The sequence below is a fragment of the Leucopleurus acutus genome (genome assembly GCF_964270905.1).
Source record: "Leucopleurus acutus genome assembly, chromosome: 13".
Taxonomy (NCBI): domain Eukaryota; kingdom Metazoa; phylum Chordata; class Mammalia; order Artiodactyla; family Delphinidae; genus Leucopleurus; species Leucopleurus acutus.
Window position 1 is genome coordinate 56277627 of NC_139155.1, and position 24722 is coordinate 56302348.

The 24722-nt window shown below is 43.1% G+C and overlaps 1 protein-coding gene across 16 annotated transcripts in view; it reads right to left on the reverse strand.

Annotated features, from left to right (window-relative positions):
• Nucleotides 1-24722, reverse strand: part of DLGAP1 (DLG associated protein 1) — a gene marked incomplete at both ends in the record, with an annotated part of 319449 nt that overhangs the window by 230425 nt on the left and 64302 nt on the right. For all 16 annotated transcript variants that reach the window (XM_082852573.1, XM_082852574.1, XM_082852565.1 and 13 more), the window contains one exon: nucleotides 20401-20615. In XM_082852573.1, coding sequence (XP_082708699.1) covers nucleotides 20401-20615 — 215 coding nt within the window. The remainder of the gene's footprint in view (nucleotides 1-20400; nucleotides 20616-24722) is intronic.

The following is a 24722-nucleotide window of genomic DNA, read 5'->3' on the forward strand; positions in this document are numbered from 1 at the left end:
TACCACAATGTTCATTGCAGCACTATTTACAATAGCCAGGACATGGAAGCAACCTAAGTGTCCATCGACTGATGAATGCATAAAGAAGATGTGGCACATATATACAATGGAATATTACTCAGCCATACAAAGAAATGAAATTGAATTATTTGTAGTGAGATGGACGGACCTAGAGTGTCATACACAGTCAAGTAAGTCAGAAAGAGAAAAACAAATACTGTACGCTAACGCATATGTATGGAATCTAAAAGAAATGGTACTGATGAACCTAGTGGCAGGGCAGGGAGAAAGACGCAGACAAAGGGAATGGACTGGAGGATATGGAGTGGGGGAAGGGGAAGTGAGAGAGTGGCATGGACATATATACACTACCAAATGTAAAATAGATAGCTAGTGGGAAGCAGCCGCATAGCACAGGGAGATCAGCTCGGTGCTTTGTGACCACATAGAGGGGTGGCATAGGGAGGGTGGGAGGGAGACGCAAGAGGGAGGGGATATGGGGATATATGTATACATATAGCTGACTCACTTTGTTATACAGCAGCAACTAACCCAACATTGTAAAGCAATCATACTCCAATAAAGATGTTAAAAAAATGTTTAAAAATTTACCGGATATGAAAGAAATGAGCCTAAACATTCAGAACTCTCGGTAGGAGGGCAACTGTTAGACCCACCCCTCCCGCTGCCCAAGTCACAGCAAAGGTGCAGGGGCCTTTAACAAGGACACCTCAGGAATCTTCTTTGTGGATTTCTGATTTTTTTTTTTAACACCTAAATATCCAGAAAGGACCTTCTGTCGTTTCTTCCCAGATCTGCTCCTCTCACGATCACCCCCTGCCCCCAACCTCAGCCAGAACCGTTGCCTGGCCCCTCCCTTCACAGCTCACATGTGATGCGTCACACACCCACGGGCTCTGCTCCCACCCTTGATGCTGCTACCCGTCCAGGCCCCACTGTTGCTACCCTGGAATGCTGCCATAGCGTCCTCCCTGCCTCCATCCTTGTCCCCCTGTAGTTTCTTCTAAAAAAACGCAGCTGGAGTAATCCTCTTAATATACCACTTCTCTACCTAAAAGCTTTCTAACATCTTCCCATCTCACTCCGTAAAACCCAGGGTCCTCACATGGCCTGCAGGCCTGTTGCGAGCGTGGCTCCTTTCTCTCTGGGACCCTCCCTCTTCTGCTCCTGCCTCGCCCACTCTGCTCTGGCCACACAGGCCTCATGCTGGGCCTCACACATACCAGGTGACCTCAGGGACTTTGCTCTTACGGTTCCCTACCTGAATCCTCTCCCCTCCTACCACTGCAGGCCTGACGGCCTCACCTCCTTCAGGCCTTCACCCACGTATCCCCTTCTCGGTGTGGCCCTCCCCTCCTTAATTTTTTCCTTCCCGGCACTTCATCCCCATCCAAAGCCCAGTGCTCTGCTCCTGACACTTTATCCGCATCTGACCTACGCTCTACTTCATTTATCCATGTCGCTTATTTTTGTCTCCTCTGCTGGATTGCAAGCTCTCTATGAGGGCAGGGCTGCTGTCTGTCTTGTTCACTATGGTACTCCCTGGTACACAGCAAGCATTTAGTACTTGCTGAGTAGATGGATAAATGAACAAGCCAGGCTGTCACATGCATTTCCATGTTTCGAGTCTAACTGTATACATCCCCTTTCTCCTTTGAAGGGTTGGGCCTGGCTGACCAGGTCCCAGGGGGTCTGTTAGTACCACCTGCCCTCACACCCCTATCTGGCTGTTCCTCCTCCTTTAATCCTTCCTTAACCATGGCAACATGGAAGGTGACATCTCAGGGCCCGGCAATAAGACGGGAAGCTTGTCAACTGGGACCTAATATATAAATAAAAGACCACGTAGTCGCCAACATGCACTATTGTGACACGTATTGAAAGCCCACCTCAGTTATAGGCACCCATTCATTTTCTTCTGACTTCACAACTCCCCGTGTTGCTTGCTCCTAATTCCCTGTTGAACCTGACCATGGCAATGGGAAGTGATGCCTGAGGAGGGCCCGGTAATAACCAAGCCAGCGTCCCCTGTTCGGCACTTACATTATGCTGAACGCAGAAGGTTCCTCTCTGTGGAGAGAGCTTCTCCCACTTCAGGGTTTTGTGTGGAGGTGGGAAAGGCTGACATAGGACAAGGGGGTTGAGTCATCCTCGTGGGATCACGCACGGCCGCAAAGGCATGGCTTGGCCAGCTGCCTCCTAGAGGGCAGATTGCAGAAGTTGGCAGGGACGCCACCTAATTATCAAGGTAGCTGCGTGGCTGTGAGCTACTGTCCAAGTGATCCGGCAGCAGAGGGAGCTCTGCCAACCCTCCGCACACAGGATCGGGCTAAGTTGATAACATATGGTGGGGAGGAAGTGCGTCACTTGTTTCCTTTCCCCCCACAGCTGACTTCTGCAAGCTGCTGTCTCCTTGCCTCCCTGTATGAGGCCCCGTGCATTCATCTCTGTGCAATGGAATCGGTATCTTTTTTGTTTTTAATTATTAATTTTATTTTATTTTCATTTGCATTGGGGCTTCGTTGCTGTGCGCGGGCTTTCTCTAGTTGCGGCAAGCAGGGGCTACTCTTCGTTGTGGTGTGCGGTCTTCTCATTGTGGTGGCTTCTCTTGTTGCAGAGCAAGGGCTCTAGGCACGCGGCCTTCAGTAGTTGCAGCACGCAGGCTCGGTAGTTGTGGCTCGCGGGCTCTAGAGCGCAGGCTCACTAGTTGTGGCACACGGGCTTAGTCGCTCCGAGGTATGTGGGATCTTCCCAGACCAGGGCTCGAACCCGTGTCCCCAGCATTGGCAGGTGGATTCTTAACCACTGCGCCACCAGGGAAGCCCCTCACCACCCTTTCTTGAGCCATTGTTCTCAGAGACAGAAAATGGTCAGTACTGGCAGATGTAGATCAAAGAATGAAAAATACGAAGAATAAGAGAAGAAAGCAAGCTTTGCATCATTAAAGGTTAGTGAACAAGAAAACAGGATATTCTTAACATTTTTAGTGGTGGATCAGGTAGGTGCCCTTGTACATTATCAGAGGCATGTGTTTCACCCAAATTGGTCAAGTGAGTCAAGGACTTAGTGTATCACAAGTTTCAGCAGAAGGATCTGGTCCAGTGCAAGCCCTGCTCCCCAACCAGTGACTTCCTGGAAACACAGGCAAAGATACCGGTTTAGAACAGTCACTAAAACACTTGGCTGCAGCAAACCACAGATCGGTCTCAGCAACCTGCCCATGAAGTCTCCCAACAGAGGAGACGAATCAGTGAGGATGGATAAAGGACAAAGACGGGCTTCCAGGGACCCCGTAGAGATCCGCAGTCAGAGAGCACGACTGGAGAGGCAGCCACGGAAGTACCTTCCTTCTGGGGACAGGGACCAGGGGGTGAACCTAGAGGGATCAAAGGCCAAGGGCAGCCACAGAGTAGGAGAAAAACATAGTCCAGGGCCGGTCCTCCACTTGAGGAGGAGACTAGGATTCCGGTTGTGTGGAAGGAATCCCACAGGGATCTGCCCAATTGGCTTGTTATATTGCGGGGGTGGGGGTGGGGGTTGTGGGTTGAGACATCTATTCTCTGTAAACGTATCTGTTCCCGTGGTTTTCCGTTGTCTTTTTCCCTCTAGGCTGGTTGGTTTGTTTTAAAGTAAAATTTGTGTCTTGCACATTGGAGACAATAAATACGAGGTTTCTGGATAAAGCATTTCAGATTAGGTGCTTCCATATGTTAGCTCATTTAATCCTCACAATATTCACTTAATTATAATTGAACCATTTTAAACATGAAAAAAAAAAAGACCTTGCACTCAGAGAAGTTAAGTAACTGGTTTAAGGTTGCAGAGCGGTGAAGTGCGGATCTGTACTCGGGTCTGCCTTTTCTCAGTATTTTGTGCCGCTTTTACATCGTCAGGTCTGCGATCTGATTGTCACTAGTGGGCCCCTGAGGAGTGGACATGGCGATGAGGGGAGAGGGAAGAAGACAGAGGGGTGCGGCCGAGAGAGCTGCCCCTTCTGTGGGGTTTCTTCCCAGCCTTCCTCTGCTTCCTGGTACTCTGCCTTTAACAGAGTCCAGGGCAGCCAGCAGACTCAAAGGACAATTGTTATATTTTCAGTATTTTATCATGTCATTGAATGAGTAGAGGTGTTTTTTGCTTTGGTTTTTTAAATAAAGGAGCACAGAAAACATTATTAATGTATTTAAATTATCATTTAGATTTAACGTAGTTACCTCCGGGGCACAGGAAAGGATCAGGGAAGGTGGACAGATGCTCACTACCTTTTTTTCCCCACAATACTCAGCTCAGCTTCTTCCAGTGTTGGTGGTTGCTATGGGCAACTACTTAACCAAACTCGGGGAGGGTCCAGGGTGTTGAGTAGTACAGGCATTTAATAGCTTTACCTTATGTTGGGAAAACAAGACAAAACAACCTAAGATTTTTTTACCCTAAGGGTCACTTCTCCCTCCAGCTACTACTAAGTATTTCCTCTACATAAGATGATAGTTGTTTTTTTCAAAACAGCCAGTGCCAGAGGAGTGGGAAGAAAGATCTTAACTTATCTTCCAAACAGCTCAGCCAATCTCAATATATTCAGAAAGGAAAATAAGCTGGAAATTTCTAGCTGTTGATAAAATATCACCATGACTGTCAGTTAAAAACCCAAAACCAAAAATCTACTTCTTTTTACAATGGCCCCTGGATTGTTTTTCCAGTGGTAGGTTGTTTATATTCAAGCCCTGAGTGGCGTAGTCTTAGAACCCCGTCCTGCATGCAAGGAATTGAAAAAGCAGCCTTTATGATTATACCTTTTGATTTCGGTGGCTGGGAACATATTTCACTTTATATCATGCTTTTTGCTTCCTTTTCATTCTCTTCAAATGATCAAGGGCTTTGAGATCCTATGACCTCATGTTTATTAAAATAACGTTTAAACTCTTTAGCTCATTACCGCACTCTTGCCCAAGATTTAGTATCGCAATACCAGAGAGAAATAGTTCTTTTTCTTATAACTAAGCCCTTTTTAACTTCTATAGCTTTGCATACAGAATATTCCCCAACAGGGACTCCCCTGGTGGTCCAGTGGTTAAGAATCCGCCTTCCAAAGCAGGGGATGCGGGTTCAATCCCTGGTCGGGGAACTAAGATCCCACATGCCATGGGGCAACTAAGCCCATGCGTTCTAGAGCCCGCATGCCACAACTAGAGAGCCGGCGTGCCCTGGAGCCATGTGCAACACTAGAGAGAAGCCTATGTGCTGCAACAAAAGATCCCACATGCCGCAACTAAGATCTGATGCAGCCAAATAAATATTAAAATTTTTTAAATATAAAAATATTTTTGAAAAAAGAAGGAAGTGGTTACCTAAATTATTGTACACACATACAATGGGATACTTTGCAGTTGTTAAAAATAATTTTTTAAAAAATGTTAAACTGCATGCACTTATATAAAACAATGCTTAAGAAACATTTTTTTTTTTTTTTTTTTTTGCGGTACGCGGGCCTCTCGCTGTTGTGGCCTCTCCCGTTGAGGAGCACAGGCTCCAGACGCTCAGGCTCCGGACGCGCAGGCTCAGCGGCCATGGCTCACGGGCCCAGCCGCTCCACGGCATGTGGGATCTTCCCGGACCGGGGCACGAACCCGTGTCCCCTGCATCAGCAGGTGGACTCTCAACCACTGCGCCACCAGGGAAGCCCGAGAGATAATTTTAAGTGAAAAGAACAAATTGTAGAATAGGTGTGTGTAAAGAAAGTGTAAATGTGTATATGTAATATATGCATAGTACATTTCTGATACACAAGAAATGGTTACAATTCTTACCTCTAAGGAGGGGTAAAAAGGGATTGGAGAGGGAGGGAAGACTTTTATATACTATTAAAACATTCTTTGGTGCTGTTGAAATTTTTACGAGTGTTATTTTTACAATAATAAAAAAGGAAATCTTCCCATTAAACAGAAAGGAGAGGTGCGTAGGCATGGCATTTGTTGTGATGTAGGGTATCACTGTGACAAACAAGAGAAAATAGCAATAAAAAGGGAAATTACCCATTCCTGGTTGACTTTTGATATTTTTATTTACCTGTTTAACTGCATATCACCTCTTCTGCTATCACCCTGGTCTACACTTCTAGCATTTCGTGTCTGGGTCAGTGCAACTTCCTTTACTTGATTTCAAACTCTCTGCGTATGACTTGTCTCTGGATTACATCCAGAGGCAGCGTAGTACGGTGGTCCATGGTATGGGCTCTGGATTGAAATCCTGGCTGTGGAGCTCCAATTCTGTACCCTCTGACAAGTCAGTTAACCTCCTGTGTTCTGGTTTCCTCACTGAATAATCCTACTATAATAATTTCTGTCTTATAGGTACCATTAGAATTATCATTTTTTAAAAATTTGTTTTATTGAAGTATAGTTGATTTACAATGTGTTAATTTCTACTGTATAGCAAAGTGATTGTTATACATATATACGTTCTTTTTCATATTCTTTTCCATTACCATTAATATTATTATATGTACTGGCATGTAGGGAGTGCTTCTAGGTGTTAGTCATTATTATCCTTTGAGATCAATTTTTGGGTTAAAATTAAATATACACTACCTATGTGGAAAAGAATCTGCAAAGAAACATATATTTATATATCTGAATCACTTTGCTGTGCAACTGAAACTAACACAACATTGTAAACCAACTATACTTCAATTAAAAAAATTAAATACACACTAACAAAAAATACAAGTAATAAAAAAACAACAAAATTAGAGAAAAGCACAAGAAAGAAAAGGAAATCACCCATAAAGCCTCCCTAAGAAAGAACGAATACTGAGATGTCAGAAAACATCCATCTAGATGTAGATACCCGTGAAAATAGTATAGCATAACCTTTCATCTGAATGGGAGAAAAACCCTCCTATAATTGACTTTTCACTCCACACCATACAGGCCATCTTTCTGAAACAAAACATCCCTTAATTCCCCTTCTGTCACCAACAATTCACTCTCACTAACTGGATTAAAACAAAATGAATTCTCTGGATATTTAAGGATCTTGCTTACAAAAGTCTTCACTATCTTTCCAAAGACAGTTTCCCATTTTTAAATACCCCTCATGTATCAGTCAACTTGGTTTCTTTATATTCAGACACCTTTCCCCTTCCCGGTCTGTTACTTCTGAGTAATTATTCAAATTCCAGGCTGAATCCTTTCCGTTTTAGGAAGCCATCCCTTGCTATTTCTACTTCCTAATCATTTCCTATTTCCTGAACAAATCCAGCACTTATAGTCGGAGGTAACGTACATAATGTAATTGTGAAACTTACAAATAATGATACAAAATAGTTCCCATCACTCTCGGTGCTTAATCAGAGAGTTGCAGTACAGACCGAATTTTATATTTCTCTTGTCTCCCTCAGGGAATGTAGCTGCTGAAAACTTTGATTTCTCTGGAAAGGATTCTTGACTGAGCACGACAAAACCTGGGTCCTAAAACTTGCCCGATAACTTGAGCAAGTCACTGATCTTCTCTGGGCCTCCACCTCATTGTAATATAACAGGGTGGGAATCGTCTCTAAAGTTCTTTCCAGCTTTGCGTCTAAGATTTTTCTTTCATCTTATCTCAGAATCAAGACTCCGTGAGGATAATGTGCAGTGGCATAGAGGAAAATGTTTAAAAACTGGCTCTCTGGGAGGAAGAATAACTGATTGGTAGGGTTTGTTGATTTCCGTGGTATAGATATTCCCATCATGGCCAATATCAAGTTACCAGGGTGACAAAACCAAGTGTGGAGTTGGGAGGAGATGTGAGCCCTCGGCTCTCCTTGGCCAGTTGGACCCAGACGACACCGCTGAGTGATTCCTTAAGATGAGGAAGTGCACAGTCTCAGGCTTAAAGAACGTAGCCAGTCCTTCTAATCCTTAGCTGCCCTCACTCTGAAACTCTGACACAACCTTTCTTCACTGAGTGGAGGAAACAAGGGAAACAACCAGGGAAAGTGTCCCAGCTTGGCTTTTTAATCCCAGCCTCTCCAGACACGATATCTAGGACCAGCCCGATCCTCTCAGGTACCTGCACTCACAGCCAAGTGTCCATCTTTCTTGAAATCTGGCCCAGGGGTGATGATACCATGGTGGTGGCAATTTCATAGGCAGTTGGTAACCTGGATCTATGCCTTGAGTTCTCAGCTCTGCTTTTTCTGGGAAAGAGAAGTGGTGCAAAGAACTAAAAGAAGTTTCTGAGCTGGAAGTCAGGAATGGTGTCCAGATGGCGAGGACAGTCTTGCTGGGGGAAAAGTGACCAGAGTTCCACTAGGCAGTGGGAGGAAGAAAGCTGGAGTGGAAAGCAGAGCTCAGCTCTACCTCGTGAAGTTCAAAACCATGCGAAACCCTTCGATTATCTGTAAAGCGTTGTTTAAAAGCAATTCTAAATTCTTTCTGAGGCCATTGGGAGGCTCAAATGAGATGTACTGAAAACACTTGGTAAACTGTTATCTACAGTTATTTATCCTGAAAAATAGGCTTGGAAGCAAATTAAGGTATTCCTAGTTATCAGGATAGATGAGCAAATATATATCCTCCTCATTGGTTTATTTGGGTTCACAGATAAGTTGGACAGGGTGCGAAGCAGTTACCGCAATCACTGAAGAGAACCCTTCTCCAATTCTAAAAGGAGTAATTAAGGCTGATTTGTTACATCCATGCCCCTCCTCTTCCCAGAACTAGAAAGGGCGGGATTCCCCAGATGAACTGAGGGAAATGTGCCCATGTTCAGCGTGGATGACAGTACGAGGCATGGCTGCATCATATTTTTAACACGGTAATGTGTACCTGCCAGGCTGAGCTTCCAGCCTCCAGGTGGGCTGACAATGCTCAGTGGGGTTGGGAAAGAACAGGGAGCTTTCTGAGAGCCACAGATTCAGAGGCAGAGGGAGGGCGAAGAGTCTGAGCGAGCAGAGACACAGCCAAAGGGTGGAGGGCAGATGTGAGATCACAATTCATCTCAGCAACTACAGGTGAAAGCTACTCCAGGAAGCTGTCGATCAAGGCCCTGTAAGCAGGTAGGGACGGTGTAGTGGTGAGTTAGCACCAATCTCCTTGGGATTGCGCCAAGGGCTTCACAGCCAGCTTTATTTTATTTTTGGCCGCACCGTGCATCACGTGGGATCTTAGTCCCCCCACCAGGGATCGAACCCGCGCTGCCGTGGAAGCGCAGAGTCTTAACCGCTGGACCGCCAGGAAATTCCCCACAATCATCTTCAGATAGTATTGGAACCCCCTTTGGCATGGGGAACAGAGGAAATAGGCAAGCGTGTGAGAAGGCTAATTACCGTGAGAAAGGTTTCAACACAGTGCTTCCAGAGTTCTTAGGAGGAAGAAATAACAGCCAACAGGGAGAGGTTAAATTTAAGAGGAAGATTGAAAAGAATGGGGACTTCCTTCTACTCTTCTCCACCATTAGATTGTAAGTTTTAATATACTAGGACCCCTGACTACTGATATATCCCAGCGCTTAGCTCATAGTAGTAGGTGGCCAACGATAATAATAATGATGTAATAGCTAACATGAATGGGGCACTGACCATTGCTAGGCACTGTCCTAAGAGTTTCGCATATGCTACCTTTCATTTCCCAAGCTTCACAATTACTCGAGGTAGGAAATATGACCATCCCTGTGTAACTGGTGAGGAAGTTGAGACTCAGAATGGTTAAATAATTTTCCCACAGTAACCCATCTAGAAGTGACAGAGCTATGGTTTTGAACCCAGATAATCTCGCCTCAGAGCCTGCACTCTTGAGCAACATGCTATCGTGAGCCTTTTTTGAGTGAACAGATGCAGAGGAGATGGCATTCCTGGGGTAGAGGGTGGGGAACGGCATAAACAAAGGCTTTGAGGACCATTACTGCTGTTCATCATGTACATCGAGCTCTCCATTTCTGGGCACGTGGCAGTGCTGCACTTCTCTGCCTCTTTGAAATTAGTGTGGTCATGTACGTGGCTTTAGCAATGAAATGTGAACACAAACGATGTGCATCACTTCCAGGAAATAGTGCCCTATTCACTGCATCCTCTTTCTCTGATTCAATAACCACGGGAGCACTGATTGAGATATACCCTCAGATATACTTTCTGGGTATCTGAGTGAATACAATGAACAGAGCCTCCTGCCAACTCATGATGGACGCAAGAAATTGTGTCCCAGAAATAAACTTGTAAGCAAGTAATAAGCTTTGGCAATTTGGGGTTGTTTATTAACAAAGCTTAACCTGGCCTATCCTAGCTTGTATATGAATTAGTACTAGAAATTGGCTACTCGTGTAACAACAACAACAACAAAATAACCTAAAATATGTGGCTATGGTAATAGGATTTGGTAACAGGAAGCAAGATAATTATCAGAGTCTGGAAACATACTGATCCATGTTATACAGTGGTGAGTCATTTGGTAAATTGTTGTCTATAACAACTAGGAAGGTAGATGATGTAACAAATGAATGCATAACTCTAGGGGAAGTAGTTGCAAAACACATTGTTAATAAAATGTGTTGATTGCTCTTGGCAACCTTCAACAAGGTGTTATGTACTTTGAAATAAACTCAGAAAAGAATTGGTTAAATACAAGTAGTAATGAAAGGGAATAAGAAGAGTCTAGGGGCTTCCCTCGTGGTGCAGTGGTTGAGAATCTGCCTGCCAACGCAGGGGACACGGGTTCGAGCCCTGGTCTGGGAGGATCCCACATGCCGCGGAGCAACTACGCCCGTGAGCCACAAGTACCGAGCCTGCACGTCTGGAGCCTGTGCTCTGCAACAAGAGAGGCCGCGATAGTGAGAGGCCCCTGCACCGCGACGAAGAGTGGCCCCCGCTTGCCACAACTAGAGAAAGCCCTCGCACAGAAACGAAGACCCAACACAGCCAAAATTAATTAATTAATAAACTCCTACCCCCAACATCTAAAAAAAAAAAAAAGAAGAGTCTAGACATTTGTGGACTTGTGGGATTGGAAGAAGCAACTGATCTCAACCTGATTTGTAAAAGGTAAACCGAAGAAAGCCTTTGAGTGAAGAAGACATGATGAAAACCACCCTGTGTGGCAACGTTCAAATCAAGGACATGGCCCCCTCGCTCCATTGTTAATGCTTCTGAATGGAGTCAGATGATTTAGAATGAAGATACAGTTAAGTGAATCTTTTTGATTAGATTAAAATGCTTCAGGGAAGAGCGGCTAATAAGTTGATAAGCTGAGAGTATCTGAGATAGAGAGGGGCATCAGGGTAGGAAGGCAAACAAATAGAGCAAAAATGGCCATTGCATCTCCAAGGGTTCTGTGTGACGGTTGCTACGTGGAACTCACTGGAACCAATAGGTAAGAAGTTGATTATGGTCGTGAGAGAGCCGTACTTCCCAAAGCATCACAAGCCTAAATTAAAAGACACAGCAATGAGAGGAGTCCTAAAATGTCTCTTGGCTCCAAGGAGAACATGTTCCCTGATGTGTACTTTGGATATGGTCATGGAGGATAATAGGAATGGAACAGTCTCCCCGGGAGCTGGATGACATGGGGGACAAAGGCCAGAGAAGTTGCTCCAGGGAGCAGAATTGCAGCCTAATCAAGAAACATTCCCTCCCCCAGAGTTGACAGCATCCTACCCAGTGGGGATTTCAGAATTGCTATGGACCAGTGACTACTGTTAGCTCCCACCTCCTTTTTGAATGGGAATGTTTATTGTGGATGGTTTGACCTTCTCCTGTCATTATGTATGGGGTGTATGGGAGGCAAATCGTTTATCGTTTTGAGTCTGCAGGTCTCCAGACGCAGAGGAGCCACATCTGGACCAGATGTAGCTCTTATAGTGCATCACTCCCTGCTCTGTAAGCTATCACACATCACCCACAGACCATACATTTTGAGGTTGACGGGGCTATGATAGGACCAGGACAGGGCTTTTGGGTTTTCTCCCCTTGATGGTGGTGGGGCATGAATATATTTTGCTTGTGGGAGAGACAGTAAGCCAAAAATTTTGTGTCCAGACACACTTTGATAGTCGTTGGTGCTGTTTGCCAAATATTGTTTTGTGCATCCATGTCCTGGGCACATGGTAAGATTGCCTTTGTTGCCCTCTTTGAAGATAGACATTGCCACGTCACTAGCTTTTGCCTATAAACAGGAACAGAGGGGACCTGTCCCACTTGCGAGAGGAAGCGTTAAGACCCTGTGCTCGTGCCCTGCCTTGGTGACTCTGGGAGCCTTTGTTGATGTTTTGTATCCATAACTTGGTCCTGGGTGACCAAGGCGAGCAGAGTTCCCTACTGACCCAACATGGTCAGGTAGCATGAGCAAGACATAAAGTTTTGTTGTTAGAAGCCTCTCTGATTTAGGGGTTGTTTTTTACTCCCAGTATAATGTAGCCTATCGCTAGGACAGGCCTGAAGCCAGCAAAAAAGAACAATTAGGAGCTCCATTTGATAGAAGCATAGAATCCTTGTAAGAGGAAAGCAGGGAAGAAGCTCTCAAAGGAGCGAGAAACTCTGAACGCTGCTGGGGACGATGTGAAAGACACATGGGGTTCAGAAATGATTTTGCGGTGACCTGGTAGAAAGTCTCTGGGAAGAGTGGTTGCCAAGAGGGGCTAGAGGCAGCTAGACAAACTGGTCCATTGCAGTCATCCACGTGAGTGAAGGGAAGCCCTAACGCTTGAGGAGGTGAGAGGTGAACCACAATGTTTCAAGACTGAATTTAGGAAAATGGTAATTTAGTTGATTGAAGCAGAAGAGTCAGAAAGAGAAGTGATGTACTTACGAAGCAGTGAATTATGTGGGCACCTTGAAATCTCATCTTCCTGCACGCTTATCTTAAAAATATAGGATCAGTGTACATGATAAGACTTAGACTCCACAGGCTGGAAATATCTGATACAGAGATTTGGTCTGTTCCACCCAAATTTCCAAGCAGAGTTATCAATGTGCTCAGAGAAAGGGAGTTCACGTTGTTTTAAAAGATGCCTGGGAAAGTTGCTCTCAAAATTCCCAAATTAATTTATGCAAGAATTAAAAACTTTGCAGTTAGAAGTTCCTCCCTGCAGTCAACCTAAATTCCTTTGGCTGCAGTTTTGATCTCATTTCTTTCTGTTTTATATATAGGGATGTTGATGGTTTTGTTATTCATATGCGTCCTCTGTAAAGGTACATGTACTTGGGACTTACGCCCAGCCTCCCTCAAAAAGGATGAGAGGCGGCTTCTAATACATCTGCCTAGAGGTCCGTTTCAAGGAGCTGTTTTCATTCCTGCCATCTGAGGCCCATGAGATTTCCCTTAATGATATAAAATGACAGCAAAGCTAATAACTTGAACTATCCTGACAAAATAGTAAACTGTAAAAAAAAAAAAAAAAAAAAAATCCCAAAACAACAACAACAAAACCCTCCCCGTGCCAGGTAAAGTAGATTTTTCTGATCAGAGAAAAATTCTGAACAAAATGATCAACTTTAGTACTAACAGCCTCTGAATTTTAATTCCTTTCATTTCTACTGTGCCTGCCTTTGCCATTTTTAGATTTGAGAATATATCCAGCTATATATATATATTTACTCCTACTTGACCCTGGAAAACCAGATTTTAGTAAAGCATTTAATAAAGTTATTGAAACCAAGGTGTACATGGCTCACACAGTACTTTAATATTAAAGGTGCTGAATAAATGTTTGTTACATGAATAAATTAATGAGTGAAACACGAATAAAATTTCTGACTATTATTAGCGTGTTCTTTATACCTGGTTGTCTGCACTTTTAACAGGGAACACAGATATGAAATTGAGGGAATGGTTGCAAACAGATGGGCAAAGGAAAGGAGTTTTAACGCTCTTTGCAAACAGAAGTCTCCCTGGCAGGATAGTAAGTAGTATAGCCTAAAAGGAGTGAGGACTTTTCGTTTCCAGAACCCTCTTTGGGATCTTCCCTTGCCCCCATCTCTCCAGTGTCTCTAGGGCCTTGTTGACACTGCCACACCTGGCCGGGGCATGTGAGGAAGGCCCAGCTGACACACTGTAGAGACACAGAGCACACACGTCCCGGGTTTGCTACTACGCTTGTCCCGACCGGGCTGAACCCAGGCTCCCAAGAGGCCATCATTTCTCTCCATGACCCCATCAGCCAATGCCTACTTAACTCTTAATCTCCTCAATCCTTTGGTGGTTTGATCTTTCCTTTCTTTACCCCAGGCCAAGCCTGAGTCAAGATGTTCTCAAGGCCCTTCCCGTTTCAGCTGCATGTCTGCCTGCTTGCACTTCCAGGTCAGAACTTATTTCACTGCAGCCTCTGACATCCCCCTCAAATCTGCTCTGAATTCTCCATATCTGCCTTGAATGGCTCCTTTTCCTGGGCACCCAGCTGATCTTCCTTTTCTCTTCCATTTTGGACCCTCTTTCATATCTTTTGCTCATCTCTGCAGTCTCGGTGAGTCCATCATTCCAACCAGCTTTTTATTCTTTCTGCTTTCAAACCCTGGCCTCATATCTTAGTTGACATGTAACCTTGGACAAGTTATTTAATCTCCCTAAGACAGAGATTCCTCATTTGTAAAGTGGGGAAAATCTCATGTATGCAGTTATGGTGATTAAACAATCAAAACAAAGCAAGACAAAGAAATGTAAGCCCTGAGCACTCATTCAGGCACTTAGAACCTCATTAAAACTGAAATCTCTCTCCTGTGTTTTAAACTTTCCATTCCTTCTCTCTAAAAGGCATCTGAATTTCCTTTCATTCCTTCACCTTCCTCAAAGACACACAGACAATTCGTTCCTCTCTGAGGTTGTGATCATTGCAGGGACAGTGCAATCAATGCAGGCTCCTTTCCAAAATGGTCTTTGCTAAAGAGCAAGAGACTAGGATACAGACTATGATACTCACATGCCCATCTCATTTGGAGGAGGGTATTCACACCCCAAAGAGAGACCTATTTTTTTTAAGCTGGGCATGGTGACAGAGGCTGACTATAATAGGCAATTTCTTGTACCAGTGGTTTTGTTTGTTTATTTTGTCTTTTAACCAGGCTTATTTTTCTAGCAGTGGGTTGAAAGGTATTTAGATAATTTGTCTATGAGTAAATGAGTTTCCCTGTTTTAAACTTTGTCCCATTTCTTCTTATTTTTGGGGGAGGAGGGGTTGGGAGGATAGAGGCTATAAGAAGACAGTGTTATGGTTGGGAAAGATGGGAAACTATCCTGAGTTTATGTCACAGAGGACGTAAACTCACAATTTTGTAGTGTTGCGTTATGCTAGTCTGTTCGTCCTCCCATTGGAAGGGGCATCTGCTGCTACATGTTACAGATACTGAGGGACAGGAGCGGAATATCAAAGCATTTGGGGAAAACAGACAACAAAGGAAAACAGAGGCATTTCCCTCCACTTAAGACAAAGAAGGAAAGATGTACGTGGCTACGTTCTTCAATATGGTTCACATCCTTAGGAAAAAAAAATCGCCGTGCTTCCATCTTCATAGCCCGTGCCCCCTCCTTTTTCTGGGAAGAGAAGGAATACAGGAAGCTGTAGGTGGGTGGGAGGGGCACGTGGAATGTGGAGAAATAGAGGACAGAGGACATAGTGTGTCTAGAGAGAAAAAAGGGAGAAGGAAACTTCTACATAGATAAGCAAAACAAGACACTCTAGCAAGAGCCTACAGTTTTGGGTTCCTGATGTAGAACTGACTCATTTTAAATCTCCAGAATTAAAGCTGAAGGAGAACAACCCCATCTGTCTCTTCTCAAATTATTTCATTTACCAATACTACCTTCTTTTGTCTTCAGACTGTGAACTGCCAGTGCTTTGTGCTTCATCCTTATAATATACACGTTAGTGCTGAAAGTTTCCTCAGAGACCACGTAGAGGAGGGATAGCACCTTGTGTCATGGCTGGTCAATGAGAAGTGTGGTTGAAGCTCTGTGTTGAGAAGGGATCCGAGGCCCAGTCTGTACTCAGTTGGGAGGGTGCTGGGATCCATTAATTCTGGGATCAGCTAATGCTGTCTGCACGGGGCTGGGGTGGGGCTGAGAGGGAGTAATCTAAGTGGCACCATCCAAGCTAAGAGCGTGAGACTCTCATTTAATTTGGGAGGGGGGTGGTGGGACTCAGAGACATGAAACCAGTTGCCAAAAGCCACAGAGCTATTTATTTTTTAAAAAAGTTTCAGGATTAGAAAAAGAATGATGATTTCGAGGATTAACCATCCTGAAAATAAATTAGCATTTAGGATTGAAAATAAATATTCCTGAAGCCTTTCGTTAGATACATTATCCACATTGCTGGGAGCTCTGACAGGTCCTCTCCAGAGCCAAGCATGCACAAAAGCCTGGGGCCCATCTCACCGATTTCAGAGGAGTTTCAAAGTCTATAATATCAGAGGCTGACTATTTCTTCCAGGAGAAATTTTTTCTTACTGCTTGGATGAAGGGATAAAGAACTACGAAGAGATTTAAAGTGTTATTTGCTTAGGATAATGGACATTTATTTGAATTTAACTTTAGAATCTTTTACATGACAGCTCACTTAACATCATTTTTTAAAAGTTCTTTTTACAGTCTATTGAATAAAAGTCCACGATGGGATTTGAACATGGCTTTAACTAATCATGGAAGCAGACAGGAGTCTCCTTTCCAGAATAAATAGCATATTATAGCAAATCCAAGTAAAAAACTTAAATCCCTCATCAGAGCCAAGCTGTGGTGACCTGCTTTGAGGGAACTTGGGCCTCCAAACCTCTCTCCTACTTGCCTGAGAATTTACTATTAAACATTCAGAAGTTCTTTTTGAAAATACTAATATTCTCGGGTGATATGCCATTTCAAATTCGTTGTTCGTTAATAATGAAGAAAGAAGGAAAAGCTAGCAGTGAGGGGAAGGGATTTGTTACTATCTGTGGGAGAAGAGAAGGGAGTGGGAGGGATGATGGTCCCCAGAGAGTAGCTACAGAAGTTTTGCAGCCCAAAGATGGAGTTCATTGTCTCAAGACTCCTTCTGACTCCAGAATGTTCCACTGACCTTAGGCCTTAGTTACCTGAAGACACAATCATTGACATTAAGTAGCTGAAGAAAACTAGCCTCAGAAATAAGGTCTCAAGATGCCTTTGGAAAACAGAAAAGAAAGAAGAAAAACAATGTAAGAAAGTGTAGGAGTGCCTCTTCTCCAACATTCCTGAGAGAAGATGGGAGTCGAAAACCTCAAACAAAATGTTTGCCCCATCTCACTTGGCTAATTTTAGTTATCTTGGTTCATGGCTATGATTCAGCCCTAAAGCTGTGAATTGCTGAGGAGGAAGGAGGAAAAAAAATGGACTTAAATGTCAAAGAAGTAGGAACAAAAATATAGTTTTCTTTTTTGGGGAACTAGAATTCCAGGATATGGGGATCTTTTTTCTTATGAGGGATGGAATGCTTCGAACTAGAAAAATAATGAGCTCCAGTCAAAACATCGTCAAGAAAGAAAAGAATGGATGATGAGTTATGTCATGTCCGAATTTTTGCTTTCCTAGCGTATTCCCCTTCTTTCCCTTGTGTACCTCTTGAAATCTCATTAAACTAGACATCACTGAGACACCTATGTTGTTGAGTATGATGGAAGCTTAATATGTGGACCGTAAGGGGAAAGGGAGCTCCTGGAGCAGATGAGGGAGAAATGAATGGAGACAAACAGACTATGACAAATAAGTCTGGGGGAGGTGATGGTAGCACAGGGAAGAAAGGCGTGTTTGAATGACGGTGAGCTGTTTTCTTGCCTACTAATGAATAGAGGGTGACAGAGATGGTTTGGTGAAACTCCATCCTTAGAAAAGAAAAAACGTTTTTCAGTGTAGTAGGTGTCCCCTAGTAAATTGGGTACCATTTGGAATTTCCATAGGTTTGGAGGAAGAAAAGCACAGTCACTAATACTCAGGTACCTGACCTTTCTACCATCGGTTTAGCTACTATCTGTGTGTTCACCTTTTTCTGCTCTTCAAACTTCTGAACAGTAAAAAAATATATATAGGATGGTTGTAAAAACAGGCTCCAGGACATTAAAGGAAGATAACATCAGGTGGAAGCAAAATGAAAGCGTTCCGGTGACTTCAGAGCAGATTCCCCACAGCCCTGAGGCTAATAAGGAGATGGGTCCAAGACTCAATGGTGAAAGCTGATTTCTGCACCTCCCCTGTCCTCAGCCTCCTTAGAGCACTCCCCGCACCCTCCCCTGTGGCTCTGCTCTTTTCTGTTCTCCTCGGCCCTGGTAGGACTCGAGCAGCAGGACTCATTGTATCTCATCCCCCACAGCCCAAAGCGTCATGCATCTGATGTGACATGCATCCCAACAGGTAAATGAATGGGAGATAAAGGGGGTGGAAGGGACTCTGGCAGTTGCAGAATCCCACTGCTTGGTTTGCATTTGAGGATAATGAGATCTTGAGGGTCCAAGTGAATTTCGTGCCCAAAGCATCCCCATTTTTTTGCATCTTCTAGAAGATGTCAGTTAACACCACGGCTGTGACTACCTTTAATTGCCTCTAGGGGAGAGATATTCTAAAGTTCACAGAAGATACTTACTTCCCAGAAGGTTCCTTGCCCACCCCCCCCCCCCCCCGCCAATTTTCATACCACCTCGGCCCACTGCCATTATTACAAATCCAGTTCTTTTCAGACTGGCTCAGTTCTTTTCTGAGCCTCTGTGAGGGGTGCCACAGTGCAATGAAGACCCGATTGTATTTTCCATTTCTGTGATCAACTGTTACCTTGTGTGGCAGGGTTAGGGGTTACATTGTATTTCCCACACTGATATGTCAAAGTCCTAAATTTAATACCTGTGAACATGACCTTGCCTGGAAATAGGGTCTTTGCAGATTTAATCAAGTTAAAAATGAGGTCATTATTGACCCAATATGACTGACGTCATAAGAAGACAACCACGCGAAGACACGGAAAGTAGAAGGCCAGGTGACGACAGAGGCAGAAATCAAAGTGCCGTAGTTGCGAGCCAAGGAATGCCAAGGGTGGCCGGACACAGCCAGAAGCTAGGAAGAGGCAACGAGGGATTATTCTTTCCAGGTTCAGAAGGAGCGTGGCCCTGACAATACCTTGATTTCAGACTTCCAGCTTCCAGAACTGTGAGATAATAAATCTGTACTCTTTCAAGTTCATGGTACTTGGTCATGGCGACACTAGGAAACTATCACCTGCAGTAATAAAGGCAAAGGGGAAGGGTAACCAGAAGCGGAAGGAAAGAAAGAGCTACTTTTCTTGGGTTGATTTACTAATGTCACTGGTATTCATTTTTCATTGAAATGACCCACAGTGGTTCCACACGATCCTCTGAAAAAAAGTTCATGAGGGGACCCTCTCTGTCACTTCTTTAAAATATATTATTTTATATATATATATATATATAAAAAATATATATATAAATATATATATTGATAGTTTGCTATTTGAATACATTTCCATGATCAAAGTCAGCTGTTTTTTAGTATTCTGGGTTTTAATAATCTAGTTTCTTCTCCTCAATCTGATGGATTTGGTCTTTTTTTCTGTTTTATTTACTTTGCCTTTTAATATTTTATTTTGTAATGCAATATAAATGCACGGACAGTAATATGTATTTCCTCAAAATATGGAATCAAAGGCACTTAAAAATACTAATTACCCATCATACTTTTTTAGTCCAAATGGTGATCCACACGGTGATCTGTTCCAAGGCTCTGATTTGCTCTCCAGAAATAATATTACCAATTAAATCAGGCCTTACAATAATCAGTTTCAGTAGTTTCTTTTGAAATGCTGTTCTCTGTTTACAAATAGCACAAACTGAAGTAAGGACTACTTAGAACCATATTTTTCAAAACAAACAAAAATGTTTAAGGTCTTACAAATTATAATATGCATCGAGTGTCCAAGTTCAAAAACATCTGTCAAGAATTTTCACATATTACCCAAATTTTAAGCATAGCCACATTCTATAACCTTCTCCAAGATAATCTACTCTATTTTATTACTCAATCATCTGAAAAATTCAAGCGTTTTTTAAGGAAGCATTGCCCCATAGATTTAGTGGCTAAACAACATCCAAGAGTGGGGATACACAGATATCCTCATTGGTCAGAAAGCTTAATTCTTTTTAGAGGCCATTCTGGATCGTTGCAAACTCTTTTGGAAGGTTGGGGGTTCAGCTTATGCTCTATGCAGGGCGCAGCTGGATGCCTGTGTCTTTGAAGGCACTGGGATGTACGTGTCAGACCCAAGGTCAAAATCAATAGAACATTCAATACATCACAGTGCTCCACCTGTGGGGTGTTTTCTGCCCCATGTACGCTAGAAGTTGCAAGATCGGATTGTAGGTGATGATACAGGGGGCCGGGCTACCGGAAGTAGAGCGTTGGAAACACTTACTTGAGTGTGGTGAGTTCTGTAAGGGATGGCTGAGTAGCCTTGAGATAGCTTTCCCTTCGCGCAGCAACTTTGGGAGAAGGCTTGGGGCTGGTGTCCGAGTCCCCGCTGTCTTCATCTCCCATGGCCTTGATGTAACTGCCGCTCCGCATTCTGCGGCAGGGAATTTCATCATCTTTACCTCGAGGGGTGTACCCTGTCCATTCATCCTGAGGGACCTATGCAGATACAAAACAGACAGTTCATGCTTTATAAAAGTCTATCTTCTTCTTTTCTTTCCTGACTGTGAATATGGGTAATACGGGTAATTATGTAAAACTTTAGACATTAACTTTTCAACAATAGTGTTTTACCATAATTGGTCTGAAAATATTTTGAATACATGCAAATCTATGTCTCAAGCTTTGAAAGAACCTGGGTACTAGGAAGAAGTATAACCATTTGATTCACTTCTCCGTTTTCTCACGCTGAAAATGATTGTCAGGCATACGGGTGCCGGTGGAAAGCGGTTTTATTAGAGCTTTTCAATGGTTTGTTTTCAGTTGTTATTTAAAATTCAGGAATGTTTCTCCTTTACCTTCCCTGCATCTTCCATCTCTAGCATATTGTATCCATAGTGCTTCCTCCTAAACCAGTGGTCTACACCAGATGCATTCGCTCCCCAAGCACCGATTCTTTCTGAATCCTCTTAATTTGAATTCAGCCTCCATAGAGTGCTTGAAACACTCTCTGAAGGTTTCCAATGATCTCCTCATGAAAGCTAGCGGCACTTTCTTAATTGAAATTTTTCTTGGCCTCTTCACACACACACACACACACACACACACACACACACTCACACACACTCAAAACGCCTCTTAAGAGTCTCTCCCCTTTTGGCTTTCTGGTTACTCTACTTACCTGAGTTACCCACTACTTATCTGGATTGTTCTTTCCCTCTAGCTTTGCTGGATCCTGCTCCAAGTCCCTAACCGTGGGGACCCCTCAAGACAACGTTCTCAGCACGCTGTTCGTTTTTCTTCCTACAGTCATTTCCTTTGAGTTCAGCAGGGCACCGCACTGTGCTACAGAGGGCTTCTTTCTGACCTTATTTTCAGTTCTTAGATTCCCCAGTTCAACATGGACCCAACCTAGGGTCTCATATCTCCTCCATTTGGTAAAAGAAATGCACAATAATGGCCACTCTTTGTATCCATTAAGAAGTAACAAACATCCTACGTACTGTGCACAGCACGCTGCACAGGGCTTAATTAAAAGAGACCAGAAAATGGGGAGGCTGGTTCTTGGCCTCAACAGAGATGAGAAGATAGAGCATACAAAAATTTGGCAACCGTTCCAAGTCAACGTGTTAGCAAGTTTCAGATGTGGTGCTGTAGATGGACTATGCACTAAGGAGACACTAGGAACAGGAGTTATCAGTAATGGTGATAGGGAAGGAGGATCCAGGAAGGACTCCCGAGAACTGGCCAGGTTTGCACTGAGAAGGTAAAAAGGTATTGACTATTTTCATGCTAACTATTCACTGATTATCCATTAAATGATGCCATGTTTCATGATTAACATTTAACTGTGCTAAGAAATTTGCTTATAGCATCTTGTTTCATCGATGCAACTACTCCGTGTATTTTTCTGTATTTCTCGGATGAGAAGCAGAAGCTCAGAGAGCTTAAGAAATTTGCCAAAGAACACATAACTAATAAATGGCAGCACTAGGGTCCAAAGCATTTTAACTCAAAGATGAGTGTTTAGTCAATCTAAGATTTATGATTAATAACATACAAATTTTAAATCGAAAGTGTTAACTGTCCACAATGATACACGCACAGAGTAGACATAGATTTTTAAACATTATCGGTTCTAGGAACTGAGGACAGACGTTCCACTAAAAGCACTACGCTTTCCCCCTTAATTTATACATGTATCTATATAATTTGAAAACGTGTATCTAGAAACATCAGACTGAAGAGATGCTACTATTCCTGGACCTGAAAACAGTGGTTTGTAGGTTCTAATGCTGAAAACTACCCATGAAGTTTGGTTAAGCTTCACTATACAGCTTATTTTATTTAACAAACTCTTAAATCATGCTTCCTATGTGCAGGCACTGTTCTAAAGGCTTTATACAGGTTAACTCATTTGATGCACACAGCTAAGGGCACGATTATTATCCCCATTTTACAAATGAGGAACCTGAGGTTATGTAACTCGCCCAACGTCCCAGCTACAAAGGGTCAGAGTTCCAGCCCAGCAGCTCCTGGGGTCTTGCCATGACCATATTTGATGCTGTCTCTCTCTGGATGATCTTGTGGCACCTACAGAACTGAACAACTATAGTCCCATGACACCTTTGTCATCCATCACGTCTGATCCATTTGCCATTTATTAATTATGGTAGTAGCAATGTAGAGTTTTTGCTTTTTTAGCTAAAAACCCAGCCACATCACCATAGCAACAGGGAGACTTCTTAGGGAAATTATAAATGCTGAGAACAGTCTTGTTTTCCTTCCATTGGCAGGTGAGTCACTGCACAGATAGGATCATACTCAGAACCTCATTATTGGCTCAGTAATTACATCTTATAAATTAAGTTGGTACAGCTGAGGGTCACAGAGGAGGCAGCCAATGCTTGCCATTTCTCAGTACTGATGCACAGCTCATAAGTGTCGTTCTCTGAACTATGTCAGAGACCAATGACAACTTATAAGCTCATAATGCTTATGAAACAAAACATGGCAAATTTTTCTTTAGGTGTTTTGTTTTTTTCAAAGTTAGTTTATGGTAGAAACTTGGTCTTATACTAGAAACAGGCTGCAACTGTTGCTAAGGGAACCAGCTGGGAAGTATTTAATGTGTATATGTTTCAATTAAACATATTTTTCAAATGATATCAGCTAAGAAGTTTATGGAAGTGATTTGCTTTGGAATGGGTTTTAAAAATCAATACATTATTCCTACACTGAAAGGTAGCCTACAATAAATTACATGTAAAATAATACAGAAATTAGCTCCAGGAAAAATGTAAAGAAACAGAACCTCAAGACTTTGGAGAAGAAAAATACTGCTGCTGAACAATAAGGGCCAGCAAAGTCGCTATAATTTGAGCCACAGTTTTTATTATGTCTCTTAAATTTGAAAGCAAAAGAGGAGGCAGTGGTTGGTTACATTGTTTTCAAGGAAAGCATACCAGTTTATTTAGGGGCCAGGGCATGAAATGTTACTCCCTTTCCATTGAAAAGAAAGGAGAGTCATGTGCTGCAGCTACTATTGTGATCTAGTCAAGGTTGCTGTGTCTTTCTGTGTCAGTGGCACAGAGAGAAAAGATTTAGGCAAATCCAAAGATAAGACTAACCTTGCAGCTGTCTGAGAAAACCTTCCTATTACTGGTCCTAGTTGTTAGGGGAACGGAAGTCTTTGTAAGAAAGGGAGGCTGGAGCAGATAAAGGAGCAGCCTGGGCACTTGTTGATGACAGGAAAGCCAGATGTCCTGCTTGCCTTCACGAGCTTCGTGGGGCGGTTAGATCCAGTAAATGTTAAAGAAACAGCAATAAAATCAGTCTCATAAAGCTTAGGGTTTAACAACAGTATGGGTTAGAGAAAAAGAGGACTACTTGTTTTTTAATGCGTATGTTTAAGCATGAAACTCCAGTGGAGAACTTTATTTTTGAGAGAACAAAATGAGGATTAGTGTGCATTTTTCTATTTTGGGGATAGCCAGGCTATAACTTAAACCATATGTCATGGTTCAGGAGTAAAAAGACCTATCTTTGACAAGGAATGACCATAACCAGGTGCTATCATCCTCTAATTACAGGATGAAGATGCTGTCTTAGTTGAAATAGTGTCATGGGCACTGAATGATGGGCCATCCTAATGCAACAAGAGAAAATTAATACCACCTAATGGTTGCATGCTTACATTTTCTGTCTCCCTCTTTGCCTCTCTCCTTGTCTGCCTCCCTTCTTCCTTCACTTTTGCAAGGTTTTTTTTCTTTTCTTTTTTCCAGAGAAGGCAGGATTTATTACTTGCAGCAAGTAAGGAAAACACCTGCTTTCCCAAAGCGGTGTCTCTGCAAGTATTTTTTGCTTGTTCATTTTCAAGCCATGGTCTGGGTGCCGGGAATGTGCAGGCAGTGAACCATACAAACGTTGATCCCAAGTTGTGGAGCTTACATTGCGGAAGGAGAGCAGGAAGAGATGGATGATAGACAAGTATACCCATAAATGAACAAGACGATTTCAGAAACCATAAATGCCATTAGGAAAATAAGGTGGGGTGATGTGACAAAGGGGTTGGAGGAGAACTCCTTTAACGTGTTCCTCAGCGAA